Source organism: Chiloscyllium punctatum, chromosome 17 (assembly GCF_047496795.1).
Source record: "Chiloscyllium punctatum isolate Juve2018m chromosome 17, sChiPun1.3, whole genome shotgun sequence".
In the NCBI taxonomy this organism is placed as follows: Eukaryota; Metazoa; Chordata; class Chondrichthyes; order Orectolobiformes; family Hemiscylliidae; genus Chiloscyllium; species Chiloscyllium punctatum.
In genome coordinates, this window is record NC_092755.1 from 68,003,489 (window position 1) to 68,023,690 (window position 20,202).

At 40.8% G+C, this 20,202-nt stretch overlaps 1 protein-coding gene across 1 annotated transcript in view; it reads left to right on the forward strand.

The window, feature by feature from the left end:
- The first annotated feature begins 1,174 nt into the window (after window positions 1-1,174).
- tescb (tescalcin b) overlaps window positions 1,175-20,202 on the forward strand; it is a 36,399-nt gene continuing 17,371 nt past the window's right edge. Inside the window, exons 1-6 of the mRNA XM_072587352.1 lie at window positions 1,175-1,442; window positions 4,747-4,816; window positions 4,930-5,010; window positions 5,427-5,566; window positions 19,701-19,762; window positions 20,012-20,116. Coding sequence (XP_072443453.1) covers window positions 1,382-1,442; window positions 4,747-4,816; window positions 4,930-5,010; window positions 5,427-5,566; window positions 19,701-19,762; window positions 20,012-20,116 — 519 coding nt within the window. The 5' untranslated portion in view covers window positions 1,175-1,381. The remainder of the gene's footprint in view (window positions 1,443-4,746; window positions 4,817-4,929; window positions 5,011-5,426; window positions 5,567-19,700; window positions 19,763-20,011; window positions 20,117-20,202) is intronic.

Sequence of the window (20,202 nt, forward strand, 5' to 3'; positions counted from 1 at the left end):
TATAAGAAGTAGAATTTGGCTATTTGAACCTACTTCATTATTCAACAAGATCATGGTTAATTTTCTAAGACAACCCCACCATTCCACATTATTCTTTAACCCTTTAATTCCCTTAGTATGCATCAACTTCAGCCTTAAGATCTTCAAAAGCTGAGCATCCACAGTGCTCTGGGTACAGAATTTCAAAGATTCACAACCCTCTGAGTGATAAATGTCTTGTCATGTCTACCCTAAATGCCAGACTGCCAATTCTGAGGTGTGACCCAGTGGAGGTGGCTGGTGCAGGGGGCAGCATCCCCGTCTCTGTACCAGAAGTCCGGGTTCAAAGTCCCAATGCAAGACATGCTGACCAGGGAAGTTGCGTTCAGAAGCAAGCAGGCTGAGAATTGACCTAGGTTAGAGTAGTTCAGGAAAAGCATAGCAGGTCAGGCAGCATCCGAGGAGCAGGAAAATTGACATTTCGGGCAAAAGCCCTTCATCAGGAATGAGGCAGGGAACTCCCAGAGGCTCCCTGCCTCATTCTTGATGAAGGGCTTTTGCCCGAAATGTCGATTTTCCTGCTCCTCGGATGCTGCCTGACCTGCTATGCTTTCCAGCACCACTCTAATCTAGACTCTGATTTCCAGCATCTGCAGTACCCATTTTTGCCTGAGAATCGATCTGTGAATCCTTCCCCGCCACTCGCTGTAAGAGTGGGAGAGATTCCTGGTTAGCAAGGTCATGGGAATAAATTGGATCCTCCACCATCACTATCCATAGTCCAACATGGAGGTAAAGTGTATGTCACTCGGCAAACTGAACTCCTTCACAGGGACCAGTTAGCTCAGTTAGTTGGATGGCTGGTTTGGATCAGATTGGCATCTCTTTAGCTGCACCTGTCTCTTTGCTCTCAACGTATTGGAGTTTGTGACATTACCTTTGCGTAGAGAACGCAAAAACAATAGCAATATAACAATTTTAAGATTAAAAAAGCATACGCCAACTGTTGATTATTGTGAAAACTCTGTCTTGAAATACAATTATCTACATTTTATAAAATGCAAAACCATCTCTTCCTTTCCATGCGCAATATTGTAAAATCGCCCTCATGAAATACAATATTGAAACTTAGTCAAAACAGGAAGAGGCGACGAATTTCCTCAGACTTCTGTTGAGCTGTAGGACCCAGAGGAACCTTTCACTGGGACTACAGGGAAGTGTCGAAAAGGACATTTAATTATCGCCGAGTTGAGTGCAGTTACATTCTACAGAACATCCTTAACCGAAGCCACCGATTGGCCGCGTCTCCAGGAGCCGCGAAGCGCCCGTGTCCCGGTCGGTTTGCTTCCTGGAACTTTCTGAGTTTTGAAAGGTGTGATCTGCTGAAGGCAAGGAAGAAGTGATGGGTTCTACACCTTCACTGCCCGCCTGGGAGATCCGCAATCTGGCGAACACAACCGGCTGTGAGTACAGATCCAGGCGCTCCTTGACCCTGGGGCTTGTTTAATAGTCGAGCTCAATTGAAGAGCGAAACTGTTGAATAATCCGGGAGGGTCGTGAAGGAAAGACTGGTTGGAAATGTATTTCCTCATACGGAAAGGACATGATAAACATTGAAGAACTGGGTGGTTTTCAGTTCCCTTTCATCGCACTGTCTTAAAGCTCAACAACTCGCAATGAATATATGCGCTGTAGCCAAATTTCTTTTTGTCAGGGTTTGTGTTCCACCCCCCATCCCATTATGTTTCTGCCTCCTTTCCTCGGAACCCTGAAGGTCTTGTTCGGTGCGTCCTTCAAATCTGGCAGTTGCTGATACGCGAGTGAGCGGCTAACCGACCATGGGGGGCTTCACAATGGGCCGTCCTGCTACTCACACCTTCCATTCTCTCAGTGCCAGGGTGACAGACCAGGGTGGGCTTCCCCTACCGAGCTGAGTCCTGCCTCCTGGGTGACCCTCGGGTTGAGCAGACACACCGGGGAAGGAGCCGGAATCCCTCCTGAACCGTCCTGCTCAGTCACTGAGCAGAACAAACCTCAGCCTGAGAGGGATCCTGGTCCTTAGTTGCTTCCATCCGCCACTCTTTTTTTTGTAACGATGATGTGTTTATTAATACTGTACCACAGCCCTGTATATGCTGCATTTGATTCCTTACCGGTAATATTATCATCAATAATTCATCTACTGTTCTGTTTCCTGTATTACAACAAGCATTAGAGGTCAGTAATTTCAGGAGGACATTGGAAGGGTGCCAGAGGGAAATAAACTTGCAGGACAAGAGGGAACACAGCAAGGTAATAGACTGATTTGACTGCCCTACAGCATGGGGCATGGATTCAATGGGCTGGTTGACCTCCTTCTGAGTCTGATCACTCCATGAAAGCCTTAGAGAGAGCCTTACCTAACCCAGAACAAGTCAAGTCGAGCATGTATCTTTACCATGAAGGGCAGCAAGAACACCAGTCGTGCTTTACACCAAGGTTATTGTGCCTCTTAAGTGAGTGAAAGTCAGAAATGATTAGTGAGGTTTCTTTTACTCTCTCTCTCAACATGACCTGCTTTAACCAAAATAACTAAGTTACTGCATAGTTTCTCCTGCTTTCAGATCCATAAATAAGCAGATTGTGATACAGGGGCTTTACTTTTGCTGACTCATGTTTGCATTGTCATTTTTTAAAGGGAATAATTAAGATTATGTCTTCTGAGTAAAATGCCAAAGTACAGTAGTATCTTGGCTCTTTTCAGTTGGATTGTTTGTCCCAAAAGATGGAACATCAGTGTTCTCTACAGTGTTCAATTTCACCTTTCATTTAAATCCAAAGCACAGTGCCCCAACAAAAAACCATCACTTATAAAAAACATTTCCAACATTTTCAACATCCTCCCTGTAATTAACAAGCTTGGAGTATATAATTTGTTACCTTTACCTACCCTCAGAACTCAAAGTGAAATGTGTGGGAGTAACTAGCATCAAGTTACAGACTGATAGCAGCTTTTGTTAGCCAACCTAATCTTAAAGGCCTCCAGGAATGTCACCTTGTTTTCATTTGATTACACCGAGCCACACATTCAATGTAATTTAGAGATATCAGGAATACTAACCTATTTAAAATAATATATTAACAGAAGCTGGGACTGTATCTCAATATAGACAATGAGTCATAGAGACGTACAGCACGGAAGCAGATCCTTCTGTCCAATTCATCATGCCGACCAGATATCCTAATCTAATCTAGGCCCATTTGCCAGCACTTGGTGATTATCCCTCTAAACCCCTCCTCTTCATATACCCATCCAGATGCCTTTTAAATGCTATAATTGTACCAGCCTCCAGCACTTCCTCTGGCAGCTCATTCCATACACACCACCCTCTGCGTGAAAAAGTTGCCGCTTAGGACCCATTTAAATTTTTCCCCTCTCACCCTAAACCTATGCCCCCTAGTTCTGGACTCCTCCAACTCAGGGAGAAGACCTTGTCTATTTTGCCTGAAAGGTCGATTCTCCTGCTCCTCTGATGCTGCATGACCTGCTGTGCTTTTCCAGCATCACACTCTTGTCTATTTACCCTATCCACGTCCCTCACGATTTTATAAACATCGATAAGGTCACCCTTCAGGCTCCGACGCTGCAGGGAAAACAGCCCCAGCCTATTCAACCTCTCCCTGTAGCTCAAATCTGCCAACTCTGGCAACATCCTTGTGAATCTCTTCTGAACCCCTTCAAGTTTCACAACATCCTTCCGATAGGAAGGAGACTACAATTGCACAGTATATTCGAAAAGTGGCCTAACCAATGTCCTGTACAGCTGCAACATGACCTCCCAACTCCTGTACTCAATGCTTTGTCTCAAAGAAAAGCATACCAAATGCTTTCTTCACTATCCTATCGACCTGTGACTCCACTTTCAAGGAATTATTAACATGCACTCCAAGGTCTCTTTGTTCAGCAACACTCCCCAGGACCTTACCATTAACTTTATAAGTACTGCCCTGATTTGTCTTTCAAAAATGCAGCACTTCACAAATATCTAAATTAAATTCCATCTGCCACTCCTCAGCTCATTGGCCCATTTGTAATCTGAGGTAACCTTCTTCGCTGTCCACTACACCTCAAATTTCAGTGTCACCTGCAAACGTACTAACTATACCTCCTACGTTCACATCAAAATCATTTATATAAATGACAAAAAGCAGTGGACCCAGCACTGATCCTTGTGGCACTCCACTGGTCACAGGGCCTCCAGTCTGAAAAACAACTCTCCATCACCACCCTCTGTCTTCTACCTTCAAGCCAGTTCTGTATCCAAATGGCTAGTTCTCCCTGTATTTCCTGAGATCTAACCTTGCTAACCAATCTCCCATGAGGAACCCTATCGAATGCCTTACTGAAGTCCATATAGATCAAGTCCACTGCTCTGCCCTCATCAATCCTCTTCGTTATTACTTTAAAAAATGCAATCAAGTTTGTGAGACATGATTTCGCACACACAAAGCCATGTTGCCTCTTCCTAATCAGTCCTTGCCTTTCTAAATACATGTACATCCTGTCCCTCAGGATTCCCTCCAACAGCTTGGCTCACCAGCAATGTCAGGCTCACCAGTCTATAGTTCCCTGGCTTTTCCTTACCACCTTTCTTAAGTAGTGGGACCACGTTAGCCAACCTCCAGTCTCCTGTACGGAAAACTCCAAGTGGTTTGTGAAATAATATCGACAGTTTAGGATGTTCTTTCTTTGTAAATATCTCACGTTTGGAGTTTCTTTCCTTGCAGTTACTTCAGAACAGATTGAAATCCTGCACAGAAGGTTCTTGCATCTCACAGATGGGAAGACTACAATGAGGTAATAGTATTCTAGTTGTTTTTGGGTTAATAACAACATTTAGAACACTATTTTTCCCTCCTGTTGGAGTATTTCCTTGTCTGTATAAAATATTCAGCCACTTTATTTTGCAGCAAGGATTGTTTTGATAACATACCGGATCTGGACTGTAATCCCATTAAATCAAGAATCGTCAATGCATTTTTTGATGGAAGGTAACTCTCCAATTCAGCCTTTCTAAATTAATCTCTCGAGACTTATCACATTCTTAATTGAATGACTTTTTAAAAATCTTGCACTGAGTGGACCCATTTTGCTTACAATCATGCAATTTGGTCAAAAGTAATTTATGCTGTTGAAATGGAATTCTCCACTTCCCGCGAGGTGTATTTGAGCAATTCCTGCTACTTCCGAGGAAGTGTGGAAGCAGTGTAAAATCTAGAAATCTCAGAGACTGCATGAATGATTGATATACAAAATAGCTATACTACAGCATAAGTAGAAAATATTTTTCAAGGTTGGGATTGAAGTATATTGATAGATTGGGGGAAATCAAGGCTATACCTGATGTGGAAATGGGTGCTTAGAGGAAGTGCAAGCAATGTTTTAATATCTGTGTGTTTTGTCCTAGAAACCTGGGACTACAAACGAGTGGAACAGTTGATGAAATCACGTTTGAAAACTTCCTGACTACTTTATCATTTTTCCAACATATGGATGATAACCACACAAAAGAGGACTTAGAATACTACAAAAATGAAAAACTGCAATGTAAGGCATTGATAAGGCACTTATCTTATTTGTACACTAGTAAGTCACAATTTAAGTAATGTGAAAATATGTATCTATGGGAACCAGAAACAAATTTGCATCTTGAACACATTTGGAAATTTGCAGATTTGTTTAGCAGGCTGTTGCATGTTGTAAACACTGGTATTTCAATTCACTTAGCACATAGCTGTTAACACTGAGATCGTGGTAATTTATGCAGATGAAACTTGCCTCACATCTAAATCTAGATCAGTACAAATGAAAAATCATGTCTCTATCTTAGGATTTTAAATATTCCTCTAGACTCCACAGTTGAGGGCTTTTCATGATTCACCAACTTTATTGAGTTTCAAACAATAGTTATTTCCTGACCATATCTTCTTATTGTTTTTAATATATTTTCTTTTACACGTTTGTGCTAGGCTTTTTAGTGTTTGAGGTTAAAGTTCCTAAATTAAACATATTCCTGAACAGTGTATTGATTGGTAGTTGGAAAGAAAGATTGATGGATTGGGACTGTTGAACTGAATGGATCTTCCAGTTGTTAAATCACTCCTCTGATCCTATGAAAAAGATATGGCTTGTCTAAATTCAGTGTCACATATCTCAGTAAAAATGTTACCCACATGATTTAAAAACGCTACGGTAAAGTTCCTATGAAATGTTTCTTTCTATTTTATTTAGTTTAATTGAGGGAAAGACTTCCCTTGTCCTGTATGTATGCCGTCAAGTAGCAAGGCCTTACAAATCATTGCCCCAACCCTACTCAACTGCACACAAAACAATGTTCAAAGTTATATCAAGGAGAGCAATGAAGAAGAAACAACCACGACCAAACATACAAAAAGAAATGGTGACATTAACTGAACATAGTAAAGAATATTTTGGTTTCTATTTGAGTGTTGGTATCTGTTGGTGGCAGTCTGTGTTTTTTTACAATAGCATCCAAAAGTACGAAATACTTACTTAACAGATGTTGATCTTACCTTAATGTATGTTTGCGAGTTTTTTTCATTTTTTTTCCTTCATTGGGTTCAACCCCCTTTTTCTCTTTTCAGAGAGTCATAGAGATGTACAGCATGGAACAGACCCTTCGGTCCAATCCATCCATGCCGACCAGATATCCCAACCTAATCTAGTCCCACCTGGCAGCACCCGGCCCATATCCCTCCAAACCCTACCTATTCATATACCCATCCAAATGCCTCTTAAATGTTTCAATTGTACCAGCCTCCACCACTTCCTCGAGCAGCTCATTCCATACAAGTACCACCCTCTGCGTGAAAATGTTGCCCCTTAGGTCCCTTTTAAATCTTTCCCCTCTCACCCAAAACCTATGCCCTCTAGTTCTGGACTCCCCGATCCCAGGGAAAAGACTTTGCCTATTTATCCTATCCATGCCCGTCGTAATTTTGTAAACCTCTATAAGGTCACCCCTCAGCCTCCGACGCTCCAGGGAAAACAGCCCCAGCCTGTTCAGCCTCTCCCTATAACTCAGATCCTCCAACCCTGGCAACATCCTTGTAAATCCTTTCTCAACCCTTTCAACTTTCACAACTTCTTTCCGATAGGAAGGAGACTAGAATTGCACACAATACTCCAACAGTGGCCTAACCAATGTCCTGTACAGCCGCAATATGACCTCCCAACTCCTGTACTCAATACTCAGATCAATAAAGGAAAGCATACCAAATGCCTTCTTCACTATCCTATCTACCTGCAACTCCACTTTCAAGGAGCTATGAACCTGCTCTCCAAGGTCTCTTTGTTCAGCAATACTCCCTAGGACTTTACCATTAAGTATATAAGTCCTGCTAAGATTTGCTTTCCCAAAATGCAGCACCTCGCATTTATCTGAATTAAACTCCATCTGCCACTTCTCAGCCCATTGGCCCATCTGGTCCAGGTCCTGTTGTAACCTGACGTAGCCCTCTTCGCTGTCCACTACATTTTGGTGTCGTCTGCAAACTTACTAACTCTACCTCTTGTGCGATTTGAAGAACTTGAACAGTGTCCTGCAACACATTCAATTTGTTTTCAAATTCCTACATAAGAAGCCAAACCTATTTGGGAATTCCATTCATTACAGAGAAGTTGAGAGATATCCAATTTTGATTGTAGAAAACAGAAGTGAATTACATAATAATTACATGTGCAAGGATTTCACAAGCTTATTACTTAGACTGGAGTATACAGTTTGTGTATTTTTAGCTTTACGGTACAGCTTAGGGGAGACCACAAATGTTACTCAACTTACTGCAGTGGAGCGTAACAAAGAAAATATATACTAGACAAGTTTTCAGGAACAGAGTGATGCCAGTCTTTGTGATTTTGATTTTGAATATTATTAGGCATGTCCTATGTAACAGATGTGACGGTGCTGTTGTACTCTCTTAATTCAGAAAGGCAGGAGGAAACACAACAGCAAACATGTGAAACTATGTAAAAAAATGCCTGAAAATAGTTTGAGACCTTCCCTCTTGTACAGTTTCTATAATATACTCCAAGTGTAGGAGTCACACCCAGTTTAGAAGTCCTCATTTACAAAATGGCTTGTGTCAATATTTTCCTTTTTTAATTCCTGAGATATGAGCATTGCTGGCATTTATTAGTTATCCATAGCTACCCTAGGGAAGGTGACATTGGACTAACATTTGAAGCACTGCAGTCTGTTTTGTGAATTTGTCCCTGTGCCGTTGTTATGTCGTGAGTTCCAGAGTTTTGGCCCAACAACAAGGCAGCAATACCGAGATATATCCAATGTCGGATTGTAATGGTTGGAGGGAAACATGGAGCTGATGATATCCCGACACACCTGATACTCGTATCCAAATGATGTTAGAGGCTTGCTGCCTGGCTGTCCATGGAGAGAACACACGCAGTATCCATCAATGCTTTTGATGCATTTCCACAGAGGTGGCACCTTGGGGGATACAGTGCTTTATTTCCCCCTCCAAAGCCATTTTGATGTAGCCCCTTCCCACTCTCCCTACACCCCCTGCCATTTCACTTTTGGTGTTCACTTTATCCAGAATGGGCTTTACTTGTAAATATTTAATTGGGTACACTAGTAATGGTGGTGGTCAGTCGTTAATAAAAAATCACAGTGGTTTTGGTGTGGGAAAGTCGCTCAATTGTGTGTGATAGCACATCTGGCTATAAAAAAATATAGAGAGAAGTTGCTAGGGCTCTTGTAGTGTCATGGTAGTGTCCCTATCTTTGGACCAGACGACCCACATTCAAGTCCCACTTGCTGCAGGGTGTGTTAAAACATCTCTGAATAGGTTGAATAGAAAATATCTAAAGAGCTGCTGCTGTAGGGATCTTGAGGTGCAGTGGTAATGTCCCAATCTCTGGGCCAGGAGACATGAGCTGAAATCCTATCTGCTTCAGAGGTGTATAATCACATTTCTGAACAGGCTGATTTGGAAATATCGAGAGGGCTGCTCCTGAGAAGATACTGTGGACAAAGTTGCAGCAAGGCATCCTTTAGATAGTACATACTGCAGGCTTGGAGCAGTGGTGAAGAGAATACATGGTATCCAAGTGGTGCATCAAGCAAATTTGCTTTATCATAGACAATTTTGAGCTTTTTTTGAGTGTTGTAGCTGCATCTGTCCAGACAGACGAAGTGTGTATGATCTCCTTAAAGGCTGGCAGCTTTTAAAAATAAATTCAAGCTTTCATTTAATCGCTGAAACAGCAACAGAACAAGATTTTATGTTTTAAGACTTGTCTTGTAACAAAGGACCAAAATACAATTCACCAAACACAATCTTTGCCTGCAACTTACACTTTAAACCACAGAACTGAACATTCTATTTTTCTGTGGATGATTGCTTTTCATACTGGAGGCCTGTGTGCCATAAGGATCGGTACTAGGTCCACTACTTTTCGTCATTTATATATATTATTTGGATGTGAACATAGGAGGAATAGTTAGTAAATTTGTAGATGACTCCAAAATTTGAGGTGTAGTGGACAGCGAAGAAGGTTACCTTAGAGTACACAGGGATCCTGATCAGATAGGCCTATGGGCTGAGGAGTGGCGGATGGAGTTTAATTTAGATAAATGCGAGGTGCTGCATTTTGGAAAGGCAAATCAGGGCAGGAATTACACGCTTAATGGTAAGGTCCTGGTGAGCATTGCTGAACAAAGAGATCTTGGAGTGCAGGTTCATAGTTCCCTGAATGTAGAGTCATAGGTAGATAGGATATTGGTTAGGCCACTTATGGAATATTGCGTGCAATTCTGGTCTCCTTCCTATCAGAAGGATGTCGTGAAACTTGAAAGGGTTCAGAAAAGATTTACAAGGATGTTACTGGGATTTGAGCTACAGGGAGAGAATGAACAGGCTGGGGTGTTTTCCCTGAAGCGTCGGAGGCTGGGAGTGACCTTATAGTGTTTTATAAAATCATGAGGGGCATGGGTATGTAAATAGAAAAAGTCTTTTCCTTGGGGTGGGGCAATCCCGAACTAGAGAGCATAGGTTTAGGGTGAGAGGGGCAAGATTTAAAAGGGACCCAAGGAGCAACCTTTTCACGCAAAAGGTGTGCGAGTATGGAATGAGCTGTCAGAGGAAGTGGTAGAGGTTGGTACAATTACAATATTTAAAAGACATCTGGGTGGGTCCATGGGCCAAGTACTCACAAATGGAACTAGATTAGATTAGGATATCTGGTCGGCATGGACGTGTTGGACCGAAGGGTCTGTTTCCATGCTGTAAACTCTGATGACTCTATGTCTGTATAACTGAAAACACATTGCATAGCTACACTTCATACAGTCCTTCTCCAGGAATCTGTCCGAAATCATCTTAGCTCCTAAGATTTTACTTCAGTTATTTTTCTTCTTCAGTCTGGGAACGTTCAATGTTAGAACCATCTTTTACAGTGAGTTTTTTTCCTCTGATGATATTTCCTCAAATGCAAACTAGGTACACCTTCTAACTGCTTCATAACCCCTCATGGATTTTGTGGTTTCAACTAAAGCCAGAGTTCCCGACTACAATCCTGCACAGTGAATCCTATAGTGTCTTGTTGTCTATAGTTGGTCCCATTGTTCCAGGTCCTGACAGATTAACCTTGCCTTAGGTTTTCAAAGATATTTTGAACAGTTGCCCTCTCAATGTCAATCACATGGGCCTTGTATCCAATTGTATCTTTGAATCCAAGAAATGGCGACTAGCTATCCTTGAGGCCTCAACTCTCTTTCATCCAAAAAGTAAATGGACAGTTTACAACTGGACATTCCTACATTTTTATGGCACTTGAAAACTCTCACGCTATTCACTGTTAGGACACATATTGTTAGCATTATCTCCAAGCCTAAACATCTTGAACCTTCTTCCCAGTAAAACTGCCTTGACCTCCTTTAATCTCTATTGATCAAAACACCCAGGCTGCTAGGCAGGCTGCTGAACATGTCGGTTATTTTTCCTGAAACCAGGCCAAGCTCCTTTGGGTTTACTTCTGTTATTTTCCTTTTACAGTCTGGGAACTTTTAATCATAGAGCTATCTTTCACAATTTTTTTTCACTTGGTAATTCTTCCTAAAGTTCAAACTAGACAAAACGTGAAATCATGTTCTGACATCCTTTCAGCTGTTAACTGCAAACCTGACTTTCATTTTAAAAGTTATTGATGTCTAAGAAAATCATGACTACCTTCAATTAAAGACATAGTCCCAAAACATATTAATTATACAAATGTCATAATTGTCATGGCACACTTCATAACTTGAGAGAGTAAGGAATTCACTATTAAACACTTAGTCCTTGACCCAATATAGTAGGTATCACATTTATTTGGTTGATACTGTTGAATTTTTGGTCAATGGAAACCATTAGGATGCTGATAGTTTTGGTAATGCAATATAGTTGGTTGTCAAGGGATATGACTAGACTTTAGTTGAGGTAAACAATATGTGGTTAAGTTTCTGTTTTGAACTTAGGTGAAAATCCAGGTGTAAACTGGATTGCCTTTGAAACCAATTGAAACTGTTCTTGAAACGTGTTCATTGTTGAATGCTATTCCGGCTACATATTCGTATTGCCTAATGCAAAGTTTGCTGTGGACCAACTAAATGGTCAAAATGTAGAAAACATAGATCTTTTTTAAAAGTTGCTTTAAAATATTTTTTGACATGTAAAGTCTAATTAGACTGTAAGACCTCAGTGAGTTTTGAGAAGATTTGTAGCTCAGGTTGAGGTTCTGGATGTAGGTTTGCTCACTGAGCTGGAAGGTTCATTTCCAGACATTTCATCATCCTACTAGGTAACATCTTCAGTGGGCCTCCAGGAGAAGCAGTACACATGATTCCTGCTTTCTGTTTATATGTTTGGATTTCTTTGGGTTGGTGATGTCATTTCCTGTGATGATGTCATTTCCGGCGGTGGAGTCATTTCCTGTTCTTTTTCTCAGGGGGTGGTAGATGAGGTCTAACTTGATGTGTTTGTTGATAGAGTTCCGGTTAGAATGCCATGCTTCTAGGAATTCTCATGCGTGTCTCTTTAGGCTTGTCCTCGGATGGATGTGTTGTCCAATCCTTTCTTATCTATATGTAAAGATACTAGTGAGAGAGGGTTATGTTGTTTTGTGGCTAGTTGTTGTGACTATTCCAGGGATCACCTTTGTGAATCTCTGCTAGTCACGCTCCAGTGCCAGTGTGTCCTTCCTGAGGTGTGGGGCCCAAAACTGGACACAGTATTCTAAATGGGGCCTAACCAGAGCTTTCTTAAGTCTCAGTAGCACATCACTGCTTTTACATTCCAACCCTCTTGAGATAAATGACAACATTATATTTGCTTTCTTTACCACAGACTCAAACTGCAAGTCAACCTTTAGAGAATCCTGGACTAGCACTCCCAGATCCCTTTGTACTTTGGCTTTACGAATTTTCTCACTGTTTATAAAATAGTCCATGCTTGTATTCTTTTTTCCAAAGTGCAAGACCTCACATTTGTTCACATTGAATTTCATCAGCCATTTCTCAGACCATTCTCCTAAACTGTCTAAATCTTTCTGTAGCCTCCCCACCTCCTCAGAACTACCTGCCTGTCCGCCCAACTTCGTATCATCGATGAACTTCACCAAAATGCCCCCAGTCCCTTTATCCAGATCATTAATATATAAAGTGAACAGCTGTGGCCCCAACACTGAACCCTGCTGGACTTGTCACCGGCTGCCGTTCTGAAAAAGAAACTTTTATCCCAACTCTCTGCCTTCTATCAGACAGCCAATCCTCCATCCATGCCAGTAGCTCACCTTACTCAGCAGCCTCCCATGAGGCATCTTTTCAAAGGCAAATTGGAAGTCTAGCTAGATAATATCCACTAGGTTTCCCTGGTCTAACCTACTTGTTACCTCTTCAAAGAATTTTAACAGGTTTGTCAGGCACGACCTCCCCTTACTAAATCATGCTGATTTGTTCTAATTCAACCTTGCACTTCCAAGAATTTAGAAACCTCATCCTTAACGATGGATTCCAGAATTTTATGTACAACCGAGGTTAGGGTAACTGGCCTATAATTTTCCGTCTTTTGTCTTATTGCTTTCTTGAACAAGGGGGTTACAACAGCGATTTTCCAATCATCTATGACTTTTCCTGACTCCAGTGATTTTTGAAAGATTACAACCAACGCCTCTACTATTTCATCAGCCATGTCCCTCAAAACCCTAGGATGTAGCACATCCGGCCAGGAGATTTATCAAGTTTTAGACCTTTTAGCTTTTCAAGTACTTTCGTAATGGCCACCATACTCAACTCAGCCCCCTGACTCCCTTTAATTGTTGGGATATTACTCATGCCTTCCACTGTGAAGACTGACACAAAGTACTTATTAAGTTCTTCAGCTATTTTCTTATCTCCCATCACTAGCCTTCCTGCATCAATTTGGCGCAGCCCAATCTCTACTTTTGCCTCTCATTTATCAACAAATAAACAAATCACTATCATTCACTATATGGGAGTAACCTAAATTTCTGGGATTTCTTATGTATTGAAAGATACTTTTACTATAATTTCTAATATTACTGTCTAGCTTACTGTCATATTTGATCCTGTCCTTCCTTATTTCTCTGTTTGTTATCCTCTGTTTGTTTTTGTAGTCTTCCCAACCTTCTGATTTCCCAGTCTTCTTGGCCACTTTATAGGCTCTCTCTTTTTCTGTGATACATTTCCTGACTTCTTTTGTCAGTAATGGCAGTCTAATGTCCCCAGACCCCAATACTCTTTCTTTTCTTTGGGATGAACCTCTGTACTGTGTCCTCAATTACACCCAGAAACTCCTGCCATTGTTGCTCTACTGTCTGCTCTGCTTCTATTTGATTTTTGTCAGTTCCTCTTTCATGCCCCTGTAATTACCTTTATTTAACTGTAACACCATTACATCTGATTTTGCCTTCTCTCTTTCTAAATGCAGACCAAACTCTACCATATTATGATCGCTGCCTCCGAAGTGTTCCCTGACATTAAGGTCTTTTACAAAGTCTGGCTCATTACATAGCCCTAAATCCAGAATAGCCTGTTCCCTTGTGGGTTCCATCACAAAAGCCATCCTGTAAGCATTCCATGAATTTCCTTTCTTTGGATCCACCGGCAACATTATTCATCCAGTACATTTGCATATTGAAGTCCCTCATGATCACTGTGACTTTGGCTTTTTGACATGCCCTATCTATATCCTGGTACATCTTGTACCCTTGTTCCTGATCACTGCTGCGAGGTCTGTACATAACTCCCATTATGGTTTATTTGCCTTTACGGTTCCTCAACTCCACACCATCTGACCCTATGTCATTTAATGCCATAGATTTAATTTCATTCTTAACTAACAGGGCAACCCCGCCCCTTTGCCCATCTCCCTCTCTTTTTAATAAATTGTAAATAATTAACAGCTAAATTTGGGAATATATCAACAAATAAACAAATCACTATCATTCACTATATGGGAGTGACCTAAATTTCTGGGATTTTTCTGAAATATACAGAACCATTTGTTGGTTTACTGTTGGGTTTCAGTAGTCCATTCCTCAGCAGATGAAAAAATGACATTCAACAGCTTTAAAAATGTACCTGTTTGTGTTCTCTCACTTAAAAAACCAGAGTCATTTTTAAAACCTACTGAAAGCCTCGAAAACAAACATAAGTTGTGGAGATTCCCAGTGGGTTATTAGTTCATCTTAGAGGGGTGGAGAGAAGCACAGACAATTTTGCGTTGCGGAGTGGGTGGGAGAGGAACAAGTCTGGTTTCTACCCGATTTATTTATAAAACCAACATAAATTATGCATTGAACATAATCAGCTCCTACACAAAGAAACACAAGTTGTGATGTTCATTATGTTGATTATGGCCAGATTGCTCTGAAAAATATCAGCACAAATAAACAGAGACTCCAGGCAACTGTTTCTTTAATATTCATATTTAAAATTAGAATTTATTTACATCTTGTGCAACCAGAACTCAATGCATTAATTAGGTACTATGAGTGTTGAAGAACTGAAACAAAAACACAAAGTGCTGGGGAAGCTCAGCAACCTGTGAGGAGAGAGGAAAATAGAGAATTCAATGTCACTATGACTCTTCTTTGGAATTTATTCCTTAACACCTGAAAGAAAGAGAAATGGTTTCTTGTTGACATGTAGTTTGAGCCTAAGTATGAAATTGGAACTGGTTACTTGGACAACTTTGTGATCATGTAAAGGGGATGCTGGTAAAGGGAGAGGTTGAGAGTGTGCATGCGGCGATACATGGCACTGAGTGTGGATCTCTCCGTGCATTGACAACTACTGTCTGAGGATTGTTGTATGTTGTGGAGATCTCTGTAAATCAGGAACAATTTGAAACATGGAGCCTACATTTGGAAACTACGTAGGGTAAAGTAGAGATGGAGACAGTCACTAAGGGAGGAGATGTGGCTGTGAAAGGGAGCTTTATCAAATGCTAGGGAGAAATCAGGAAGCAGTAAAAGAGAACAAGCTGAAAGATTCAAACAAAAGCTCGATCAGAGAGAGAAGAAAGTTTTCCTGCTGGGCATATCTGGAAGAGAAGTGGCAGTAAGTTAAATACTTGAATATGAACAAAATACTGTGGATGCTGGAAATCGAATTAAAAACAGAAAACACTTGAGAAACTTAGCAGGTCTGCCAGTATCTCTGGAGAAAGTAATAGAGTTAACTTTGTGAGTTAGGCTTCTGTTGGAATATTGTGTGCAATTCTGGTCTCCTTCCTATCAGAAAGATGTTGTGAAACCTGAAAGGGTTCAGAAAAGATTTACAAGGATGTTGCCAGGGTTGGAGGATTTGAGCTACAGGGAGAGGCTGAACAGGCTGGGGCTGTTTTTCTGGAGCGTCGGAGGCTGAGGGGTGACCTTATAGTGGTTTATAAAATCATGAGGGGTATAGATAGAATAAATAGACAAAGTCTTTTCGCTGGGGTGGGAGAGTCCAGAACTACAGGGCATAGGTTTAGGGTGGGTAGGGAAAGATACAAAAGAGACCTAAGGGGCAACTTTTTCACACAGAGGGTGGTACGGGTATGGAATGAGCTGCCAGAGGAAGTGGTGGAGGCTGGTCCAATTGCAACATTTAAAAGGCATCTGGATGGGTTTGGTATGGGTCAGGTGCTGGCAGGTGGGACTAGATTAGATTGGGATATCTGGTCGGCATGGACGGGTTGGACCAAAGGGTTTGTTTCCGTGTTGTACATCTCTATGACTCTATCAGGGTGACAGTGTTAAAAATCACACTACACAACTTCTTCGGAATGCACAGAGTTACTGCTGGGAGATCTGTGGAGTTTCTGTTTTTCTTGGAACCCATGAGCAGATTTAAACAACTCATAAATTTGATTGAAGGTAGTACATACACAGTTAGATTGTTTACATTTTGTGTGCTCTCATTATCCTGTACGTTTGGAATTTATCAAGTATACTTATTTTATCTTGTCCTCCTTGTAAGAAAACAACTGGTACATTAACAAGTGCAAAGTATTGCAAATGCTGGGAATCTGAAAGAAAAACTAAAGAAAATGGAAGAATTACTCAGCAATGCTGTCAATTTTTGTGGAAAGGGAAGCAGATTAAATGCTTCAAATCATTGAGCCTTCATCAGTTCACATTGGCTAACTGTGAGGAAAAGACAAGATATAGTTTTATCCTTTCGTGGATGTGAGTGGTCCTGCAAGGCCAGCAACTGATATTCATTTCTCGTTGCCCTCACTGCCATCTTGTACTGCTACAGTCCTTGGAGTATAGGAATACCCATATTGATGTTAAGAAGAGAGTTCCAGAAATTTACACAGAACCAGTGAAGGGACGGTAACATGTTTTGAAGTCAGGATGGTATGTGGCTCAGAGGGGGCTTACACACGGGGTGTTCCCAAGTGTCTGCTATCCTTTTTCTTGTTGGTGGTAGAGTTTGCAGATTTGAAAGATGCTGTTGAAGGAGCCTCAACAAGTTATGTCAGGATCAAGATAAGAGTGGTGCTGGAAAAGCACAGCAGGTCGGGCAGCATCTGAGGAGCAGGAAAATCGATGCTTCGGGCAAAAGTCCTTCATCGGGAATGAGCAAGAAAGGGCTTTTGCTCGAAGCATCGATTTTCCTGCTCCTCGGATGCTGCCTGACCTGCTGTGCTTTTCCAGCACCCCACTCTCAACTCTAATCTCCAACATCGGAAATACCCACTTTCGCCAAGTTAAGTCAGGGCTGTCAGTAATGGAGGGAGTGAGTGTTTAAGGTGATACATGGGGTGTAAAACAAGCGAGATGCTTTGCCCTAGACTTTGTGAGCATTTTGAGTGTCAGACAGTTATCCAGACAAGTGGAGCGTATTCCATCACACTCCTGACAGGCTTTGGGGAATCAGAATATTCATCAATGCTGAATTTTCAGCTTATGAAACATTTGTAGCTATTATATTTATATGGCTGGTCCAGTTCAGTTTCTAATCAAAGTTAATGTCTAGGATGTTGATCATTGGGGATTCAGTGATAGTAATGCCATTGAATATTAAGGGGAGATGGTTAGATTCTCTCTTGTGGGAGATGACCTGGTATTTGTAAGGTGTGGATGTTACTTGCCAATTATGCCGAACGTGAATGTTATCCAGGTCTTGCCGAATATGTACACAGCAACTTCAGAATACCCTTGTACATGTATATGTTGTGGTCATGTTCTCTGCATTTCTTTTCACAATGTGAAATACAGATAATCATTCCATCATAAAAGTGGATATGGACAAAGTGTGGCAAAACATGACAACAGGAATTGAAGCTCTGAAATCAATTATGGTCTCAGAAAAGATCACAATATTTATGTTCCAATCTGATTAGGGACCAGGAATGTTTGTTTAGACAAAATTCGAGATCCAAGGTACATATCTAACAGAATTAAGACACAATATTCCACTTTTGAACAAGCAAATAAATAAATGAGTAGAAAAATTAAGCAAGCTACAATACATTTACAACTTACACTTTATCATCTGGAATTCATGAGGTAGATGTCAGTTGACAAACATAATGCTGTTAAGCACTCCATAGAACATATTGAATGTTAAAGGCAGTCCAGAAGGATCCCAGCAATTCTCATCTACTGATCCATATATCAATGAGACCACAAATTACCAAATTTGATTTAAAAATTTCTCTTTCCTAAGAAATTCCATAGAAAATCTAGCTTTGACGTTCCCTCAGAATCACTTTGCTGCACTACACATGACTGCTGTCCTCTCATTGGTTGAATCTCCTTTCCTAGGATTGCACCGTCTTGGCTGCACTCAGCACCTACTGATGGCACGGTTCCAGCTCTTTGCCACAGCTAGCTTCATCAAGTTGGCACTGCATTAAATTTCTCTGAATTTATCTCCCAGCTGCACTAAGCAAATACTACCTATGGGCTTCTTTCACCTCCCCCCCCCCCCCCCCCCCCACCCACCCCCCCAACTCTCAATAATCCCTCAGATTCCTCACCCTTACCCAGCTTCTTAGAATGATTTGAAGTGCTTTATCTGTATGGAGACCCATTTTTTTGGTTGCACCTTGTACTCCCTGGCTCCATCACATACCCAGTCATTCTTTAATACTAGCTACCTCTTTGAGTATCCCAAATATTCTGAATCAGAAAGTACTTGTGTGTCACATTTAGACTCTACATCACAATGAAATTTTCAGCACAGTGCTGTGAATATGCTGCAACGTTGTGTTAAGAATCTTCCACTTTCACATTAAATGTTTGTTTGTACACATCACTGTCTTCTGTTAGACTGCGTCACATGCCCACGAGGCAGTTGTATTGTTTTGAAATCCTAGTCCTTGATGATCAAGACCATTATCCTGAATATTCCCTTCTTCAGTAAATATACCAGATTGTGTACAATTAAGGAGGAATACCATGGCTTAGCTGATGAGAAATTATTATAACTTAAACTTGGTATTGCACCTGCTTTCTTTCTTGCACTGAACACACTAAAGGGAAAAGAAGCAGAGTACTACTTTACACCAGAGAGGACAAAGATTGCAGGAAGAGCACACATACTCAAATAATTAAAAATCTACGTCTGAACAATTTCTGTGATTACTGTATGACCCCTTAATATAAGATGCTCCAGCCTCTTAACCTTCAGTGGGCACTACCAATGATAGGACATCATGAAGCAATTTGAGAGCTGCATGTGGATTGTTTAATTTATTCCTTTTTAGAATCAGAATCCATGTGGCGCAGTGCTAGTCTCCTTACCAGAATGCCAAGGTTCAAGTCCCACCTGCTCCAGAGATATGTCATAACATGCTCGAAGGACTTGATTAAAGATACCTAGCATTTGAATTCTTGAGTATTCCTTTAAAGCCCTCAGCATAGCTGCTGATCTGTGTGCCATTATTTTACAACAAACAACAACTTGGTTTTACTGCATTGAATATTGTATACTTTAGGCTTTTTATACATCAGCTGCTTAGTAGGATGAACAATGTGAAAGTTTTCCAAATTAATATAATTAATTGCTGAATTATATTGTTTTGATGTCTATAAGCAAATATTGCTATGTAGAAAATTTCTGTCACATTTGTTGGGATACTTGGTTCTGTGTGATGTAAAACACTTTGCACTAATCCAAAGACTACTATTTTTCTTCTAGTTTTGTTTCGGATGTATGACACTAATGGAGATGGAAAAATCACCTTGGAAGAATTAAGAGAGGTATCTTTTCAACCCACAATTTGGATTCCAAGTACTTTTTAATCACTCAATTCCATATAAACAGATGCAATAAGAATGAATGATTTAAAAACTGCAATTCAGACTTGGATTAAAACATAACTTTACAACTGTTAGCTTAGTTCTTTTGAGTTGAAAGACTTCAAATAACTACTGTGTTCTGGTTAATATACAGATTTCATTATTCTCTGTAACACGATTTTAAATTTGTGCTGTCTCCTTTTGGTTCAGATTGTAGACGAATTGCTATCCAAGACATCAAATGCAGAAAAGACCTCCTCATCAATTGCGGATGCTGCAATGCTGGAAGCTGCCAACATCTGTGTGGGACAAATGGTTTGTGCCATTTTATATTTACATTCATACTTTATGCTATTTCACCTTTTGATTCTTTTCCCATCAAAATCACTTTCTTCATAACT